Raw genomic sequence first — 16,239 nt, forward strand, 5'->3', positions numbered from 1 at the left:
CCATAACCATTGGTTTCAAAGTCGGTGTAGATGTACCATTAGGCCACGACACTCTGTAGTAAAAATCAACATACGAAACAACGCTGTCTGTTTATTTATTACGTCTATATTCAGCGAATCATTGAGTAAATACTTTAAGCCATAAAGCCATACGGGACAGTATCGTTTTATAGCGACTTTAATATTCGAAGGTATATGTGTATGTGTATAGGGCAGCGAAGATATGCTGCGTTATACACAACGTGGGGGTGGAACTTTTCCTTTATTATCAGACATATTGTAATCGGTAAGTATATATATTAAAGTAAAGATAGCTATTATAGTTCTACTACTGGTAGTGCTAGAGGTACTATTAATTCAAATATATAGTACTATATATAATTTATATGGCGTATATATGAAGTCGTGATTATAATACAGTTACAAATTAATACGGAATTATTTAAACTAGTTCAGTGTTCTAAAATATGTATTCATTAGTTACCTACTTACCATCTACTTGACACAAATAATTTCCTCGACACGATATATTTTGTTGTTCGTTGGGTGTATAGTATACATGATGGCCGTTTATTTTTTTCTCTTCTACTTCGTCTGTAAGTATAGATATTAGAGGATGTTAGTTAACAGTAGGTGACACACGCTGTACAGATTCTTCACCGAGTGCACGTAATTATTGACAACTATATGTATGTGCACTACTATTTCAACGTCAACGTGAGAAGACGCCACTCTCACTGATTTTATTATACAGCTAGCTGTACCCGCGGCTGTACTGGCGTGGAATTTAAGTTTATTAAAAAAAAGCATATTTCTAAAATAAAGGTAGCCTAAGTTACTCCTTATTACATCAGCTACCTGCCAAAATAGTCCCGTCAAAATCGCCCAAGCCATTTCAGAGATTAGCGGCAACAAACAGGTAGATAGACAGACAGAAAAAAATTGTAAGAAATGTTATTTTGGTGTATGTGCCATATTTATATTCATATGCATGTAGTAAAATACGGTTATTTCAATATTACAAACAGACACTCTAATTTTATTTATATGTGTAGATGTATAGATTATTAATTCATCTATTTCGACCAATGGGCCACAGGTACACATGGGCCACAATAGTATTATGTGCCAGTTAAGTATTTTGTGTAACACCTGTACTACTAATTATTGTAATGAACTAGACTGCTTACAGGTTACAATATTGTTGTAACTGTAATAGACTAGTAGATATAATGTGCATGATCTGTATGGGATTTATTTGATGTACAATAGATAATCGAATAAAATAAAATGGAAAATCCTTTATTCAGATAAACTTATATAAAGCTTTTAAATAGTTAATAATAATAACAATGTTTTTAATCCACCGCTCATTTGGAAAGTTGTCTTATCATAAGAAGAATAAGCAAGAAACTTGTGTGTCTCTTTTAAATAATAAATACCAAGCAAGCTGGCTGTGGCCAACTTGAAGTTTAGTGGCAACAATAAGTCGGTTGACATCACTCCTGCGTGTCTTTTCGAGAGCTTTGGACTCTCGAAAAGACTCGTCGTACATCCAATCAATAAAAAATAAATAGAAACCTATTTGTTGAAATACAATTTAATATTTATTAGGATCTTCCGTTGGATGCTACTCGTGACTGCGAATTTAATGGAATTTTTAATGTTATTGTTAATATAATATCCAAACTGATGACATTAATACGTCATCAGTTCATATTCATATTGTAGTGACATCGATGGTGGTCATGGAAAGAGGTACTTCGTACAAAGTCTTCCTCGGTAAGCCAATAAGACGGCCCATTACATCATCACATGATAATGTAATGGGCCGTCAGCTCATTTATCATACCAGTTCATATAATTCTTTACGTAGATACAAACAAAACCGTGTACCGATGTGGACTCTGTACAAAATCATCCGCGTGCGTACCTCTGTCTCACCCATTTCAGCCAGGAAACTACTTTATATATCAGGGACGAGAATAAAGTAGTGATATTACAGAGTACGGGCATGACATCATAGGACTTTAGACAACGTATGGGACGTGAGGTACCACGGGAGTCACGTGATAACGTTATATCTGTGGTGCTGTTCTGTGATATACTCGTATATAGGTCATTGCCATGCCGCCATTTATCATTTGACGAGCCGTCAGCTTGTTTTTTATTCTAAATACATAAAACAACAATTACAGTCAGTACAGTAGCGTAGTAGCCTACGGATATACTAGATGGGGTTAAAATACAGGGTACTTTTGTCGTTATTATTTTAATACATATTAGCAGGTCTAGTATTCAGTACCTACGTATTAGATTTTTACATACCCATATTGTAATTTGTTATGTAAAAAATATATTTATTCAGTATTTCCCTCTCACATTTGTATTTAGTTTGATACATCCATGCATAATTTACACAATACAATTTTGTATTATTATCGTGTTGTGTCAATATTATTGTCTGATTGCTGTCGTATGGCTTTATTGTTCTGGTCATGGTAACTATGTTGTTTGCTGAAAAGAGAGATATTACGTGAATTATTCATTATAAACAGTGTCTCCTATACACATTACAAAACAAAGTATCTGCCGGGTTTCTCTGTTTTCGCGATAACCTCAACAGACTAATCCACTAACATACTAATTTCTGCGGAAAGCTTGTGTAAATTAGTTAAAATATCCGCGATAAGCTGAAGTAAAAAGTAAATTTAATAATATTGTCTTTTTGATATGGAGACTAATAATAAGTTGTAAAAACTACCCGACTGTGTTATAACATAGTCGGGTAGTAGGTATACTTATTGTTGTAGTCAGAGACATTCGGAATTGCTAACGTCATAGTGAACGCAACACTTGATATGTTTAGATGGAATGTAGTGGCGAGAGGAGGCAAGCATACAGGCGTTTCTCAGATTGGTATGGTTTGTTATCGGTGTTTCCACCAACGAATTGTCAGTCCGAAATATAAATGGACACACTTTATGTTGATGTTGGTCAAATTTGAACCCAAAACCATTGGTTTCTAAGTCGGTGTAGTAAAGCATTAGGCCACGACTCTGTCGTGAGAAGCAAAATAACCTTTTTTAGAATATGCTGTCTGCCTATTTATTACGTTCATATTCAATTGATCACTGAGTAAATAATAAATATATTCAGTGACAAAACACATTGCTAAACATTCGGAGCAAAATTTTGGATCAAATAGTACTGTAGATACACAGATGAAGGATTCGATTGCTAAAAAACTGACAACAACAAAGTATGTAACTTTTTTAACTAAAACGATATTATGTCGTATATCTTTAAACCTCTAACCTTCGAAGATATATGTGTATAGGGCACCCAAAAATATGCTGCCTTATACACAACGTGGAGAGTGGAACTTTTCCTTTATTGTCAAACACGTTGAAATCGGTAAGTATAGATGGCTATTATAGTTCGACTACTGACAGTGCTAGAAGTACTATTAATTTAAATACATATATATATTTTATATGGCGTATATGTGAAGTTGTGATTATAAAACATTTACAAATTAAATTCAAATTGTTTAAACTATTTAAGTGTATTAAATTAAATATTGTAACGTGTTCTGAAATATGTATTCATTATGTACTTACCATCTACTTGATATAAATAATTTCACAGTGCTAGAAGTACTATTAATTTAAATACATATATATATTTTATATGGCGTATATGTGAAGTTGTGATTATAAAACATTTACAAATTAAATTTAAATTGTTTAAACTATTTAAGTGTATTAAATTAAACATTGTAACGTGTTCTGAAATATGTATTCATTATGTACTTACCATCTACTTGATATAAATAATTTCCTGGACAATATATATATTGTTGTTCGTTGGATGTATAGTATACATTGTGATCGTTTGTTGTTTTCTTTTCTACTTCGTCTGTAACGATAGATATTAGACAGTTAACAGTAGGTGACACGCGCTGCACAGATTCTTCACCGAGTGCACGTAATTATTAACAAATATATGTACGAGTATGCACTACGTTCAACGACAACGCAAGAAGAGCTACTCTCACTGATTTTATTATATATTATTATTATTTCATTTATAGGCTTTGAAATAAATTACTTAATGTGGAATTTCGACCAATGGGCCACTACTACTACTAGTTATAATAGTATTATGTCTCAGTAAGGTATTTTGTGTAACACCTATACTACTAAATTTTGTACTGAACTAGACTGCTGACTGTAACTGCGTTACAATATTGTCGTAATTCTAATATACTGCGTGACCTATATTATTGTATGGGTTTTATTTGATGCAGATAATGGAATGCCAAATAATCTGGCTGTTGCCCACCTAATGTTAAGTGGCAACAATAAGTCGGTTGAACAATGAACATGCACTTTATCACATCACTCCTGCGTGTTATTTCCAGAGGACAAGGCGTCGTACATCCACACGAATAAAAAATAAAAATAAAACTTATTTCTTGAAGAACAATTTAATATTTATTAGGAACTTACAAATTGGAAAAGGTTGGTACTCGCGACTGTTCAATTTAATGAAATTTAAAAATGTTATTGTTAATATATAATATTACAATAGGTTGGTACACTACCCCGTAATTTGACTACTACGTTTCATCTCATCTAGTTTCGTAGAAAGATCACATCTATGACGATCATGAGATGAAGACAAAGCAATCTGTTTGGTGGCTGAAGAGGGACACAGGGATGTAACAGCAGTACTTCGTACAAACTTTACCTCGTTGAGTCAGTAAGCTGTTAGTTGATACAAATATTACCTTTTAAGATTAACATACCCGAATTTGCAGATTTTACATTTAACACTGTGATGTTTTCAACATAGCCGTCGTATGAATTTTGTCTGCACATCATGATCGTATTGTTATCAAACACTTGTACATCCATGGAGATTTCCAAATCATAGTCACTATATGGATTTTCCGCATAACCTAGAACTAAAAGCAATAATTTACTAAGCTAGCTGAAACCACTCTCCATGTAACTTTCTAAAATAACTAATGTTTAGTAAACCGTTTCTGGTTTAATAATAAATAAATAATAAATTATGAATGGAAAATGTAACATAGTTTCCGCAATACAGTCCAGCCGAGTGGGATTCGTTTATTATATTGAGTTATAAAACTATGTCTCAATGGTTGTAGATCCTGTGCATTGCACGTGTCTGTGCCGACTGTTGTTTAGTTACATTAAAGAAAATAGAAAAAGAATAGATAACAAAAATTCAAAATAAAACAATATCTAAAGATGCTATCTACTCGTAGTATTATCAGAATCCGTACACAAGCAAATAGAATCGATCCGAAAACTTTATTCTTTTGTTAGTTATTTGGAATAAACGATCTTACCCAATGACTGATTGTTACTTGTGTAGTGCCACCAAGCAATTGTACTTCTTCCATTACGTTTGCATTTATGTTTATATTTAGATCCTTCTTTTTTCTCTAGGTATTGTGAATTGGATCGAGGTGGGGCTGAATATAAGTATTGATACAATAAATAATAGTTTATTTACGCTATATAAGGTTAATAGTAGACTTAATTTTACACCGAAAGTTAATAGATAGTATTTAGGGTACTGTAATAATTTAGATTGCAAGAAGAAAACTAAAAAAAATAAAAATATAATTGAATACTTTCATATAAACTGCAGGTACGTGATTAATTTAGTTTAAAATTAATAATTTACTTTATTGGTTTCCACTTTTTACTTGTTACTCGACCTGACCTACGCTTGTAGTACTCATTGCGATTAACCCTGTATATTGTAAGTATATATGTATAATATTTATTATATTAGTAATAATTAATTACTTTAACTACAATCGATACGCATTTGTGAAACTCCAACCGTAGCTTGTATGTTGTGTTTTAGTTTTAAGATGAGATCTGTCAGTAAAATTACAGCGGCTAAAGCGGCTAAATCTGAATCCTCCGAAGTGGTAACGCATCAGTGGTAGATAGTACGGACATCGTATGATGACGTGATGTTCATGTACATAGACCATGGTTGTCATATGTTGTTGTTAACAAAAATGTATTTTATTAATAAATAAAGTAATGTTAATATAATTCTGCAGTGGTCATCGAGATTCATTCGAAAGATTTGGAATGATAGATTAAAATAGAACGGATTCTTATAGACAATATTCACCTACTTGTATTCTATAGCACATTTTCTTCCTTGTATTGGGGAATAGAGTATTGTTGACATAGAAATGTTGTATAATTAAAATAATTTATCGTTATTAGGCGGGTACTTACCATCACATTTGTATTGAAAATATATACCACATGAATACGAGTGTGATGAAGGACCTAAAATATATATAATACACAGATCATAATTATTACAATTTTTATGACAAAGTCAGAACACAATCTTTGAAATCAATTTGAAATCTTAGGTATAATGGTACATACATTAAAATATTTTTTGTTATGTTATGTTACTGTTTTCCTTTACTTTTAAAGTGAACAACGGTACACCAAACAAACTAACAACAGTAGAAAACGCTAATATATACATGTGTGTACCTATTCATGCATGTGTATGGGAGCGTGCAACTTAGGGGAGTTCGTGGTCAGGTCTACCTGGAATCCGTTCTAGTTACTAATTGTTAAATTACTGACTTCATTAGCATCCTATAATCTCCCACTGGCTCCCCAAAAGGGTATACCATGTTCACAGGCAGGTGCGACAATTATTAAAACGAATCGGCTGAAGGTGTCTTTTACCCGAGAGACATCGATGGAGACTGAACAGGACACTGTCTTTTTACCAATTACAGTCTTTATGAAGTCTTTAAAAATAATTTAATTATTAATAATATTTAATAATAATTACTCAAAAATAAAACATTGTTTCTCAGAACAAAATATAATACAAATTCGACTCTCTAGTGAATGAATGAATTTCAACAAACTGTTCACTATTTTTTGGGTATCAACCAGGTCCATGTGGACTTTTACTTTGTACATGATGAATTCTATTCGCCACCATGACTTGTTGTTAATTCTTAAGTATAGTATACGAGACAATGTAAAGACTTTTTAAAATTTCATTGTGTTTACAATTATATGTACTTTGATATAATATGATACAACTATACAACTATGAATATCGTAATCTAGTTTTACTTACTATGCGTCCACCATGACGACTTGTAGTTTAAACGGAATAATCTCCTTTCAGCACATATTGTTCGGTCGGCTCTCAACAATAATAGATGATAAACTTTATTATCACTATGTGATAAGGAATCTCTGATCGTAACTGATGTACTCGTACCTTCAAGCCATTCATCTTTTATATATATAGTACCGTCTGAAAATATTTTAGTTTTGATGTGATATAGATAGTCAGAAGAGGATTTTTTTATATTTTCGGTTATATTTTTGCAATCCTTATTATTTTAATGAAAATATAGCTCATATAATGTTTAACAATGTATATCCAAACTAGTATTATTAGTAATATCATTATTAAAAATAGAATAAGTGCTGGTTGTAAAATATTTACTATTTGTAATATTAGTGTGGGTTCCCGTATAGTTGAGTATGCTAGACGGCGACTGACTCGGGCATTGTGGCCGTGCACATGGTCAATACGGAACTGGACGGTAGGGTAAATAATTAAAATCATAATGTAAAAGACTTGACGTTCATAAGCGGCTAAAACGTCCTACATGAATAAATAATTTTGAATTTGAATAAATAAATTACGGAATAACAAATAATTATATAACAAACAATAGAGCAGAAACACACTCCCGGTAACTTGAAATTACAAGCGACTTCTAATGATCCAATGATACCACACCTGACGGTCAAAATTAAGAATTTAGAAAAGTTAAAGATAATCAAGTCTAATAGAATTTTGACTCTTCTCTGAATGATGTTTAGAAATAAAAGAGCTCTAGTGAGAGTGAAGAGTGTCGAAACTTTTCCGAACAGAACTGAAGTGTAAGTTCTGTTCTGTCATGTATATAAGATGTGTTAAACTACAAGTATATAGTAAACTACTTTAGAACAAATATTTTGACTACAAAATTGCGTTTTAACAATTGAAAAATATAGAAAGAACTGTAATATCTCACTAAAAATAACATTCTATTTATATAACGCTGTGATAAGGTCAATGGGATCTGGTCTAACGGTCTTTGATTTAGTGAATGAGTACGTAACTGTCACCCACAACCAATAAACTAAAGTCTGTATACAGACTTGTTTGTTCAGCTGTATAAAAACAACCGCAACGACAATCATGGAGATCTCTCTATGGCTTACGCAGAATGTAACTATAGCTGACATCAGACTTTTCTACTTAGTTTTATGAAGTAAGAGCAACAGTCCTCACGATGTCATCCTGAGCCAAATAATCGAATAGGCATTTAAACATACCATTCATTCAACAAAAAACTGATAATACTAGTTATTTCTCGCGATTTCCTCTGTTATTTTTTGATAAAAAATGATAATATATATAATACCTGTACTATGTATTTTCTCATTATAAGTTGTTTATTATAATTTTGTACTGGTAAACTGTTAATGCTAAAGTGTAATATTACATTTATTTATTACTAGTAAAGCGCTACACTTTAATAAACTGGCAAAAATAACTTTCGCCTTGAATCGCTATCTATTACTGAAATCTGAATTAAAATTCCTTGAGTAACTTAAAGATATAAGTGTAAAGACAGTGGCGGCAACTTTGTTTTATATGATACAAGATGTGCCCCGCGGTTTTACCCGCGTTAAATTTCAATATAAAATATAGCCTATGTGTTATTCTGATGCATAAGTTATATTACTGTACAATTTCATCAAAATCCGTTCAGTAGTTTTTGCGTGAAATAGTAACAAACATCCATACTCACTGTAGGCGACGCACTACGTTATCAATTTTTTTATAAAATTAATTTTATTATTATATGTACGTATATATGCATAAATATACACGATACGTTCGTCATTTTTTAATAAATATATATGAGGGTGCGCACACGTATAATTAATATAAATCTACCCGTTTTCTACACAATATTGTAGTCGGATTCTGACGATCGCGGTGACGCTCGGTGTCACATATAAAATAAGTGCGTGCTCTCAGTTTGCGAAAATAAGTCGGTGTTTTAGTTCCATCCTTTACAAAGCTGATCCTTCTCGCCAAATCTGAACCAGAATAATGTTCAATACACCGCCGCGCGATAAAATAATATCGTACAAAGAACGCCATAGACTGACCGATAGGTTAGAATGTGCTTCGGAGCATGTGCTCGCTAAAGACACCGCCGCTGTAATTCCGCCGCGTAGCACGGTACGGAGTAATATATCGCTACGTGGAGAAAAGGAGCTCTTCATGCAGCAAAATATGTCATCGCAACGTCCTCTACGGGATCCGTCAGTTACGTCATCAAAGGCGTCAGAGATCAAACGAAAACAGTTGGAACTGGAGGCTGCCCGTGCAAAGGCAAAAATTCAACTGGATTTGATTGATAAGGAGCTGGAAGCTAACCTGGCCATCATCACGGATGGCAGCAGAAGGTCCATTCACTCTTCTAAGCACGCTTCAGTATATGACCCACATATTCATTCCCATGTTGAAGACTGGCTGGAACAGAGTAATGTGCAACCGCCGTGTAACGCTGATCAGGAGTTGAACACGGCACCGATGATGCAAGCAGTGCCGGCAACCGATTGTCCACAACATAGCCGCCCTGCACCAGTCAATGGAGAAGATAGTATTCTGCAGCTAGCACACATACTGAAGGATATGATGGTGAACTCGTCATCACACCAGGATGAGCGTTTACTAACCCGTCTCGCCACACCGAGGGAATTACCCACTTATTTTGGCGATTGCATGGAGTGGTTACATTTTAAAAGTGCATACATGGAGTCCACTCGCGTGTGTCAGTTTAGTGATTCGGAGAACCTGTGGAGGTTACGCCGTGCACTAAGAGGTGATGCTAAGGAGGCAGTCACCGATCTGTTAATCGGAAACACGTCACCCGGCGACATCATATCTGCGCTGGAACTGAGGTTTGGCCGTTCCGATATTATTATTCACCATGTAACTACACAGATAAAAAAGTTACCATCTTTACCTACTCATTATCAACAAGATATAGTTAATTTTTCAATAAAAATTAATAATTGCATTGCTACACTCAACGCAATGAATCTGCATGATTATTTACGCAGCCCAGAGCTCGCGTCAGCAATATCATCGAAATTACCAAGTATATTAATTAGTAAATTCACTGATTATGCATTTGATCGCTTGACAGATGATACACCAAAACTAATGTTATATGCATCTTTTTTAAAACGTGAGGCTGAAATGACGTCGGCTCTCGGTCTATCACAGCCGCGAGAACAAAAGAAACCCGACATGCCTACAATAAATAACAAGCGAACAGATGATCGCTACCGCTACAACTATAATAAACAAGTATTTACAACTACAACTATTAATGAATCAAAATTATGTAGATTTTGCAACAAATCACAACACTTATTGCCAGATTGTCGATTATTTCGAAGAGCTATGCGTAAGGATCGATGGAATTTTGTTAAAAATAACAAGCTATGTTATTGTTGTTTATTGGCGCGACACGATCGTATGTCATGCGCTGCACCTGTATGTAACATAGACGACTGTGGGCTGGCGCATCACACATTGTTGCATTACAGAAAGCCCATCCATACAGACACACAGCCCGTGACCACTATGGCGACATCATCACAACATGAATCATCGAGTACCGACGCGACTGTAGCCTATGTGAACTCCGCTACCGACGGGACTGCGCCCGGGCTACCGGGGCGCGGTCGCTCCCCCACAGTGACGTCATGTGATGTGATACTCAAAGTAGTTAAAGTGAAGTTAAGTGGACCCAACGGTACAGTGAGTACTTATGCCTTATTAGATGACGGTGCTTCGATATCGATGATCGATTCCGGCTTAGTAAATGAACTTGGTCTTAAAAGTTTAAGTTCTAGTTCTATTAAATTAATTGATGCTTTTGGTTTAGAAGTATACCAGTCTGATGCTCCTAAAGTCTGTTTAAATATTTCTGGCTATGATAATTGTAACTATAATAAGTGTAACTATAATATAACTTTACGTAATGTATCTAAACTAAAATTACCTATGCAAAATTTGTCTGTAATAAATAATATTCACTGTGATTATTTATCATCTGTAAAACAATTTGTATGTACTGAGAACGTGGTGCCTCGTCTGTTAATAGGTGAAGATAATTATTTTCTTTTAGCGCCGTTAGAAATATTACACGGTAATAAATATGAACCCTATGCAACGCGTTGTCGCTTAGGCTGGTCGATACATGGTAGTTATGGTCGCACGAACTCATCACTCACACAGGGGCACAGTTTCCACGTTACACACAACGACGAGGTAAGTGAAATTACTATATTAAACAACTTAGTTAAAAATTCATTTGAACTGGACTGCATAGGAATATCAACCTTACGCCGTGAGAATACGGCCGATTTAAGAGCGGTTAATATATTAGATCAGACCGCGCGAAACATAGGTAACAGGTGGGAGGTCGGACTGCCATTCATTAAGGATGTTTTATGTATACCTGATAGTTACAACTATGCACTATCACGCTTGAACGGGTTATTGAGAAAATTTAAGTCGGACAGCGCGTACGCTGATAGGTATAAAACAGAGATGCACAAGTTGTTTGATAATGGTTATGCTCGAGTTTTAAAGGAAAATGAACTTGTAGGTAATCGTATATGGTATCTCTGTCATTTTGGCGTGCTAAATCCGAACAAACCCAGTAAGCTGAGGTTAGTGTTTGACGGTGCCGGTAAGGTCAACGGCTTGTGTTTAAATGACTTCTTACTTACTGGACCCGATTTGTATAACTCATTACTAGGTATTATGTTGCGATTCCGCGAACATAAATATGTTATAGTAGGCGATATAAAGGACATGTTTTTACGTATACGTATTAGAGCTGAAGATCAACACTTATTTAGGTTTTTATGGCGGGAAGACGACCAGTCCCCGTTAAAAATATGTGTCATGCAAAGTTTAGTTTTTGGTGCAACTTGTTCTCCATTCATTGCGCAACATATAAAAAATAAAAATGCGCTTAAATATGAGGATTTGTATCCGGAAGCGGTAGATGTTATTATTAACAATCATTACATGGATGACTGTTTGTACTCGTGTGACAGCGAAGAAAAAGCAATTAAATTAGTTCGCGAAATTACGGAAATACATAGTTACGGCGGATTCGAGATAGGCCGCTGGTCGAGTAATAGCAAACCGGTTTTGAACACAATACCGCATCGAGCGCTCACTCAGTCTGCTGTTGATTTTAAACACGGAGCTAATAATACAACTGAGCGCACTCTCGGTTTGATGTGGTATCCTAATGACGATGCATTTGCTTTTAAAATATCATTCAACCGTATTCCGCAAAACATAATAAATGGCACGGAGCCACCTACGAAATCTCAAATGCTTAGTATATTAATGTCTGTTTATGATATTCATGGTTTTCTTGCTCCTTGTATAATTAAAGGTAAAATATTATTTCAAAGTGTACATCGTAGTGGTGTCGACTGGAAATGCCACATCCAACCAACAGAGTTTGTTCAGTTTACTAGTTGGTTATGTGAACTAAAGAAGTTAGATTCTTTACGTATACCTAGGTGTTATATTAATGGTAATGAGTGGACTTTTTGCTATAATGAATTACCGAATATTACATGTATTAATAATAATTTTGTAGACATACAACTCCACACTTTTTGTGATGCTTCAACAAAGGCATACGCTGCCGTATCTTATTGGCGATTGATTCGGTCGGATTGTTGTGTTCAAGTTAGTTTCGTTGGTAGTAAAAGCAGAGTGAGTCCACTCCGTCCTATTTCAATACCGAGGCTTGAATTACAGGGAGCGGTAATAGCCGCCCGCCTTGCAAATATTATTGAGACCGATCATAAGGATTTTAAACCAGCAAAGCGTTACTTTTGGACAGATTCTAGTACGGTTTTACAATGGATCCGTAGCGATCCGCGTAATTATAAACCTTTTGTCGCTCATCGACTCGGTGAGATAGATGAGCTGACGAAAAACTGTGAGTGGCGTCATGTGCCGTCTGATGCTAACGTAGCCGATGTAGCTACACGACATGATGCATCACCACTGTCATACTCAGACCCGTGGTTCCAGGGTCCTGCCTTTCTACGGCGACCTGAGAGTGAGTGGCCTAAAGATCGTAAGTTCTCCAAGACATCGCAAGATGTGACTTGTGAAGAACGATCAATTAATGTGGTTATGTACAGTTCAGAATTATCTTTGCCTAGCGAAGATAATATCTCGAATTGGATCACATTAGTGCGAGCCACCGCCCGCGTGTTATTATTTATTAACAAATGTCGGCGTAAAAACATTCAGTTTGATGTTTCTTTAATGAAAAGAGCTGAAATTTTATTAATTAAAAAATGTCAGCAGGACAGTTTCTCTGTTGAAATATCTTGTTTACAACAGAATAAACCTATAATGCGTAATAGTAGATTATTAAAACTTAGTCCTTATCTCGATGAGACAGGAGTACTGCGTGTCGGTGGTCGCATCGATAGAGTGGCAGGAGTAGAACTGTCTACGTTGAGACCTGCAATACTTGATGGCGGACATAGAATTACTCGGCTCCTGGTCTACCACCACCATAAAGAAGCTATGCATGGTTCTAACGAACTCGTTGTAAACCAGTTACGACAACAGTACTGGATACTTAAATTGAGACCAACAGTTCGTACTGTGTCTACCCAGTGCCTCACCTGTCGGTCACGTCGCGCCGCACCGCAGCCTCAGCGGATGGCTGATTTGCCAGCGGCGAGACTACAACATAATAGGAGGCCGTTTAGTTACACTGGCGTTGATTTTTTTGGACCTATAGAAGTCACTGTCTGTCGCAGGAGGCAGAAGAGATATTGCATGCTCTTCACATGCTTGACAGTACGTGCAATTCACATGGAATTGACTGAAGATCTGTCCAGTGATTCAGCAATAATGGCTTTACGTCGTATGGGAGCCCGGCGGGGTTTACCTCTAGTTATCTACTCAGATAACGGAACTAATTTAAGGGGCGCCGACTCTGAACTTAAACGTAGTATTGCAGAATTAAATACTAAATTGTTATGTGATGATGGCACAATACGAGGTGTTGAATGGCGTTTCATTCCCCCAGGCGCTCCAGAAATGGGAGGCGCTTGGGAGCGAATGATACGTACTGTTAAGACAGCGCTTAAAGTAACTCTCAAAGAGAGAGCCCCTCATCCTGACACACTAGCCACTATCTTAACAGAGGTTGAGGCTTTGGTTAACAGTCGACCTATAACACACGTCTCTCTGGATCCCGACTATCCAGAGGCTTTAACCCCAAATCATTTTTTAATTGGTACGCCATCCAGCGGTCCCACTTATGGACTTTTCAATGATTCTGACCTTTGTTTACGAAAGCGTTGGCGTATAGCGCAACGTATTACGGATATGTTCTGGAGTCGTTGGATAAAGGAATATCTGCCTACGTTACTACCTCGACAAAAATGGATGGAGGAGTCGAGATCATTACAGGTAGGTGATTACGTAGTAGTAGTGGACCCTAAACTGGATCGTGGATGCTGGCGTCATGGAGTGGTCAGCTCAAGTCATACAGGTGAGGACGGCCGCGTACGCGTCGTAGACGTACGCACCCGGGCGGGACTACTGCGTCGACCAGTCACTCGCGTCGCCTTACTATCACCAGCTAGTGTTAGTAGTGCTAATTAGTTAGCACTAAGGAGGCAGAATTGTAGGCGACGCACTACGTTATCAATTTTTTTATAAAATTAATTTTATTATTATATGTACGTATATATGCATAAATATACACGATACGTTCGTCATTTTTTAATAAATATATATGAGGGTGCGCACACGTATAATTAATATAAATCTACCCGTTTTCTACACAATATTGTAGTCGGATTCTGACGATCGCGGTGACACTCGGTGTCACATATAAAATAAGTGCGTGCTCTCAGTTTGCGAAAATAAGTCGGTGTTTTAGTTCCATCCTTTACACTCACAAACTTTCGCGTTTATAATATTCTATATATTAAGACTATGTAAAGATAAAGATTTCTTAACGTTACCTTTAACTACATATCTATTTGCTACCTCGGGTAAATTATACAATTGTATATTTACTGATAATGTGTCACCCTTATAGTATATTATTTGTGACCCATCTGAAACAAAATATATTATAATTGTTATAATTTATTTCACTTATTTCAGGCATCAATCATATTGCTTTGGAAGTCAGTCAAATTATAGGGTATGGAGGCCTGACACTTATAGTAGTTCTCTGGAATGACAATGCATTCCAGAGAACTACTATAAGTGTCACGCCTTCACTTATCACACAGTTACCACGTGCGCCGTCCATGGTGAGTTAATGTCCATAGCACTGTTCATGTACGAGTACATACTTGTCGTTAGGTGGACATATAGCTTGTTTGTCTCTGCACTTACATAAGGATAGTTAGAAAATCTTACATCAGACGGAGTAGCTAGTTAACATTTTTGTTATAGGTAGAAAGCAAGAAGTGGAACAAATATGAACGTTAATATAGAAAGATCCTACGCCTGAAACACTTATAGGATAGGACTCTTCATAGGACTTTTTGTAGTAGGGAGCAAGGCAGAGTACCTCAGTAGGCTTTTATATAAGGATAAAGGTTTTCATTATCTCAGACAATACGCGCATTAAGTAGTAAAGTAAAGTAAATATGAACTAGTTACTGACTAAGACTTATCTTCTTTAACTTGTTCATGTTTGATTTTATTTTAGCTGACTCACTCTTTAGTATTCAGTGGATACCAAACTATACCTGATATTTCTCTGTATAGTTAGTTTAAAGTCTTCTTTATGAGTTTATTAATTCTCACTGTCACTTACCGTTACCATCGTTTTCAATAAAACTTATAATTTGTCTAAAACATTCTCTTTGCATAACTAGGCTAGATACTAACGTACACCAAAAAATAAAAATGAAAACTTGGTTTGATTAATATGTGTATATTACTTTTACTTTTAATATTTTTATAACTTACCACAGCCGTAATAATTTTTCTCGTAAGCACAAGTATTTTGTGTAAACA

At 35.6% G+C, this 16,239-nt stretch overlaps 2 protein-coding genes across 2 annotated transcripts; one reads left to right on the forward strand and one right to left on the reverse strand.

Moving 5' to 3' along the window:
- Nucleotides 1-2,320: 2,320 nt before the first annotated feature.
- LOC131854510 (uncharacterized) lies at nucleotides 2,321-8,445 on the reverse strand. The gene is made up of 7 exons (XM_059205641.1): nucleotides 8,439-8,445; nucleotides 7,180-7,362; nucleotides 6,300-6,353; nucleotides 5,384-5,509; nucleotides 4,814-4,972; nucleotides 3,820-3,921; nucleotides 2,321-2,517 (listed from the first exon to the last, which is right to left on the reverse strand). The coding sequence occupies exons 1-7, from the start codon at nucleotides 8,443-8,445 to the stop codon at nucleotides 2,321-2,323; spliced, it is 828 nt and encodes a 275-aa protein (XP_059061624.1).
- A 780-nt stretch (nucleotides 8,446-9,225) lies between these two features.
- LOC131854511 (uncharacterized) lies at nucleotides 9,226-14,862 on the forward strand. Its single transcript, XM_059205642.1, has one exon. It carries the CDS (start codon nucleotides 9,226-9,228, stop codon nucleotides 14,860-14,862), a length of 5,637 nt encoding a protein of 1,878 aa, XP_059061625.1.
- The last annotated feature ends 1,377 nt before the right edge of the window (nucleotides 14,863-16,239 follow it).

This window comes from Achroia grisella, unplaced genomic scaffold, assembly GCF_030625045.1.
Source record: "Achroia grisella isolate CSIRO2021 unplaced genomic scaffold, CSIRO_AGI_Agris_v1 utg1186, whole genome shotgun sequence".
NCBI classification, from domain to species: domain Eukaryota; kingdom Metazoa; phylum Arthropoda; class Insecta; order Lepidoptera; family Pyralidae; genus Achroia; species Achroia grisella.